The 5,043-nt window shown below is 40.0% G+C and overlaps 1 protein-coding gene across 1 annotated transcript in view; it reads right to left on the bottom strand.

Moving 5' to 3' along the window:
* LOC101852854 (endoglucanase A) overlaps positions 1 to 5,043 on the bottom strand; it is an 11,790-nt gene that overhangs the window by 3,108 nt on the left and 3,639 nt on the right. Inside the window, exons 4-7 of the mRNA XM_013083043.2 lie at positions 3,537 to 3,696; positions 2,216 to 2,315; positions 1,450 to 1,603; positions 506 to 647 (exon numbers count right to left, since the gene is read on the bottom strand). Coding sequence (XP_012938497.1) covers positions 506 to 647; positions 1,450 to 1,603; positions 2,216 to 2,315; positions 3,537 to 3,696 — 556 coding nt within the window. The remainder of the gene's footprint in view (positions 1 to 505; positions 648 to 1,449; positions 1,604 to 2,215; positions 2,316 to 3,536; positions 3,697 to 5,043) is intronic.

Below are 5,043 nucleotides of genomic sequence, written 5' to 3'. Positions count from 1 at the left end.
GAGAGAGAGAGAGAGAGAGAGAGAGAGAGAGAGACTTGTGCCGCTAAAAAGAACAACAGTACAATCAGTATTGGGGACGAGAGGAAGAAAAAAAGAAGCAAACTAGGGAGAGCTGAGGACTGGAAGAATGTTGACCTTTTCTCAACTATGATTCTTGTCATTGGGAATTATGGTCAATGCCGGCCAAGTAAAGTAAAGAAAATTGTTCCCGCATCTGATCCTGAAATTGGGGATTGCCTTGTTAGCGAGACAACTTCCTTGGCCTTTGGCATAATATTGTGGTAGGGTGGCCAGTTCCTTTCCACGCCGCCCTTACTTATCCAAGTCGAAGTCAGCATTCCAAGTAAGCAGATAAAATATGGGTTTAATTCCCATATAAACTGTAGTAGGCTATGTAATAGGCGAGACTTCCGAATTTAAAGTATGTCTGTGATAGAACTGGTCAATATAATAAATATAATGTCAAGATGAAAGCCAAATTCCAATCCCTATACATAATAACTACCTGCGTATCTGGTGGGAGCCCACTCGAGTTTCCAGGCAAGGCCACATGGAGTGTAAGTCATGTGCTTTTCAACCCAGGGTTTCAGATCGTTCTGAATTTCAGTTTTCAATTTGTTGTCGTGGGTGGCTTCCAGCAGGAGGATCTGTAGGGAACAGCAGAGAGGTTACGGTATGTGTGTCGTGTGTGTGTGTGGTGTGTGTGTCGTGTGTGTGTGTGCGTGTGTGTCATGTGTATGTGTGTCATGTGTGTATGTGTGATGTGTGTGTGTGTGTGTGTGTGTGTGCATGTGTGTGTGGGTCATGTGGGCATGTGTGTGGGTGTATGTGTGTGTGTGTGTGTGTGTGTGTGTGTGTGTATGTGTGTCTCCTGTGTGTTGTGTGTGTGTGTTCGCGTCTGTGTGAGTGTCATGTGTGTGCGTGTATAATATGTAATATATTATGTGTGTGTATATGTGTGAGTGTGTGTGTGTGTGTGTGTGTGTGTGTGTGTGTGTGTGTGTGTCGTTCACGAGTATAATAATAATCATCATCATAATGATATAATAACTTCATTTATAGTGCTCATATTTACGCTTAACACCATGCTCTATGAGCACCAAATCTATCATTATTATTTTTAGTAGTAGTAGTAGTAGTAGTAGTAGTAGTAGTAGTAGTAGTAGTAGTAGTAGTCGTAGTCGTAGTAGTAGTAGTAGTAGTAGTAGTAGTAGTAGTAGTAGTAGTAGTAGTAGTAGTAGTAGTAGTAGTAGCAGTAGTAGTAGTAGTAATAGTATTATTATATTATTATTATTATTATTATTATTGTTGTTGTTATTATTATTATTATTATATTATTATAGTATTATTATTTTTATTATTATTATTGTTATTATATTATTATTATTGTCATTCAATTATTATAATTTTATTATTATTGTTGTTATTATTATTGCCACTTGGACTGACCCTGCAGGCGAGCTTGTTATCGTCCCAGCTCTGCGCCCAGGAGGGTCCCATTCCGTTGTGGAAAGATTTGGCGTCGTTCAAGTAATGCGAGTCTCCAGTGGCCTTGTAGAGCCAGAGGGCACCCAAACACAGGTCGTCCTCGTCAGAGCCGGAGCTGTAGGAGAAAGGGGGGGGGTTGTTTAGTCATCTTGCTTGGGTTCAAAACCTCCAGAACAAATGTTAATGTGAGGCATCCTGATGGAATCAGGCGCTCGTCAAAATATTGAAATCAGAGATGAATATCGTCATTTTTTCTTCAGTTTGACTTTTTTTTTTTAATTACTGGGGGGGGGGGGGAGTTAACTGAACGCCTTTTATTTCCATTTAAAAAACATATTTGTGTGTGGACTTTACTGAAAAACATTAATTAAAGGTACAAAAATATGGATATTATCAGTTTCCAAGGCCTCTCAAGCCTTGGAAATCACCGGACCTTGACGGCCATTATATTTTACCTCTGAAACATGGCGACTCCGACCTCCTTCAATCGCAAATATTTCGACTTTTGTTCAAGATAGGCGTGTATTTTTTTCATCAAAAGATCGTCAAATGCCCACCTCTCAGCCCACCTCTTAAATGGCCTAAACTCTGTTGGTGTGAGCGTACAAAATACCTACACAAGTTATTTTTTCTTAAAACAGTTGTGTCTAGGGAGTTCTGAGCAACAAGACCTTAAGCAAAAAGCACACGGTGATACAGTGCGACAACTGGAGAAGAGTTGGCTTACCTGTAGAAGGGAGAGGTTCCGTAAAAGATTCCTCGGTTACTTTTTCCAAAGCTGTACAGGCTCTTGGCTTTGTTCAGGCAGCTGTTGGCGTAGGGAGCGTCTGAAAAGGGGGGGGGGGAGAAGTCAGGTGTGGCTTTTATTTTACAGTGCGTTAGGACAACAGTCGCAGCATGTTACTAGTTCTAATACACTGAAACCTTTTTTGTGTGCTTGTCCTCTGTCCTTTTTCGGGTAATACACTCAAACCTTTTTGGTACTAATATTATCCTCTATCCTTTTTTGGGGTAATACACTCAAACCTTTTTGGTACTAATATTATCCTCTGCGCTTTTTTAGTGTAATGTAGTCAAACCTTTTTGGTACTAATATTATCCTCTATCCTTTTTTGGGGTAATACAGTCAAACCATTTTGGTAATTGATTTCTGTCCTTTTTGGTGGGGTAATGAAGTCAAACATTGTTGTTGTCCTGTGTCCTTTTTGGGAGTAATGCACACAAACCTGTTGAAACGATGACCTGCTCATGATAATTTAACTGTAAAAGAAAAAACCCTCTTCACACTCCTCCCTCATATTTAAGAATATTTAGATGAACAGTCCAAGATGTTAACCTTCAAAAGAAAACACATTTCCTTTCCGATAACTGTTGGTCATTATTTGTCATTTTCGACGATACGATTAAGCAAAACGTTTAAAATGAGTGAAATTATGCAGAATACGTACCACCAAATGGCCGCACTATAACAGGGGGGGGGGGGGGGGATCAAGTATAGTTTTACGGTCTCAACGTCTATTTCCCCTTACAGTTCAACGAACTTTTAAATCGATTTGCAATTAAGATTTGATATACACTTATTTTACCTTAAAATGCACTCTATGAGGTGGGGGGTGGGGGTGGGGATACGCGTACATGGACAGTTTCTGAAGAAGGTGAAAGACTCAGTGGCCGTCGCACTCCCCAGTCCTCTCACATAGTGTAAAATTGCTTAATCTTCTTCGTCTAAACTTTAGAAAACACTAAAACAGATAGACAGGCACTATATAAAACGCGTACACACACACACACACACACACACACACACACACACACACACACACACACACACACACACACACACCGAGAAAGAGAAAGAAAGAGAGAGATAGAGAGAGACACATACACACAAAGAAAGAGAGACAGACAGACAGATAGAGAGAGAGAGAGAGAGAGAGAGAGAGAGAGAAAGAGAGAGAGAGAGACAGAGAGAGAGAGAGAGAGAGAGATAGACAGAGAGATAGACAGAGACAGAGAGAGAGATTGTACATAATTATGCCACTACTAACTGCTGCTCTTGAAAATGAGGTATCCCAGAGCCAGAGAGGCGGCCGTCGCTCCGGCTACGTCACTTCCCTTGGTGCCCTTGGTGATGTACTGACAGGTTCTGGATGTGGTCATCTTCTCTGGAGGCTGCCACTGGGCATGGTCGGCATTGGCGTCTCCAACCTGTCGGGAAACGCGTGCAGCAGTTATAGTCTTTATTCACGATGACAACCAATCATGAATAATTGAATAATAATGAATAATTTATTTTTGGTCAGTTTCGACGATACGATTAAGCAAAACATTTAAAATGAGTGCAATTATGCAGAATACGTACCACTAAATGGCCACACTATAACAATAGAAAAAAATCAAGGACAGTTTTACGGTCTCCGCGTCTATTTCCCCTTACAGTTCAACGATTAATCGATTTGCAGTTAGATAATAAATTAATCAGACACAACAGAAGTCACGTACACGTGACATAAATAAAACAGGTGTACACTAAAGGCAGGCATGAGCCACCAATAAAATTGTTTCTGTGACCAAGCCTGATTTTTTATCAAATTGTTGTTTTTAGGCTCAACACTTTTCATGCCCATTTAAGAACTCATTTTTGTGTGGATTTTTCTGATTTTCTGAAAATCGTTTCAGTTACCGCGGACTCGTATGTTAAATAAATAAGTAATCTTTGGTGGCCATTTTCCCACTAATTTTACCTCCGAAAACAAGTGCCCCCCACCTCATTCTTTGGCAAATATCTCAACTTGTATTCAAGATAAATAGATGTATTTTTCATCCAAGTAAAGACAAGTGAACAAGCCTCAAAAATTGACGAGAGCCTGATTCCACCACGCTGCCTCACAATTGGTGTTGACACTCTCTCAAAGCTATATCAAAGATGGATCTTACACCATCTCCAAAATGAAAGTTAATGCTATGGTGAAGTGAAGGCTTACTCCATATTTTCTATTTATTTGTTTGTTTGTTTGTTATGTCTAGTAACTGCTTTATGGCACTCACAACTGCAAAAGGTCATAAAACCCGCCTGACACATTAATTTGTCACTTTCCGTTTGGCAGAAACGTCACCACCAACATTGTTTTTTCCGTTTGGTAGAAACGTTACCTCAAACATTTTTCACCCTTATCCGAGAAGGCTAGGTGTTAACATATTAGATATTATCTACCCTGACAAGAGGGGTGTGAATGAAAAACAACCGGAAGGAGCCAGGCAATAGCAATAGAAACGCTGCTAAAAGTTTATGGGGAGATAACGCCTAATGATCTCGATGCTGCTGTGTGAGTGCTGTGAGGTCATTGTTATGATTTAATTTTCCTGACCACGTAAAGCTAGCCTAGACAAAGACAGCCATATTTGAAACCGAATTGCTAATCTCATATCCTTTGTAGTATTGTCATCTCTGCTTCTTTGCTTTTTGTTAATGTGTTCACATCTTTAGTTAAATATGCTGTTGCCTAATCTCGAGACCATTATTACCACCGTGGGTTTAAAAGTTATAATAACTTT

Source organism: Aplysia californica, unplaced genomic scaffold, assembly GCF_000002075.1.
Source record: "Aplysia californica isolate F4 #8 unplaced genomic scaffold, AplCal3.0 scaffold00207, whole genome shotgun sequence".
NCBI lineage: Eukaryota > Metazoa > Mollusca > Gastropoda > Aplysiida > Aplysiidae > Aplysia > Aplysia californica.
The sequence above is the reverse complement of the archived record's forward strand: the minus strand, read 5'-3'. Positions and strand labels throughout refer to the sequence as shown.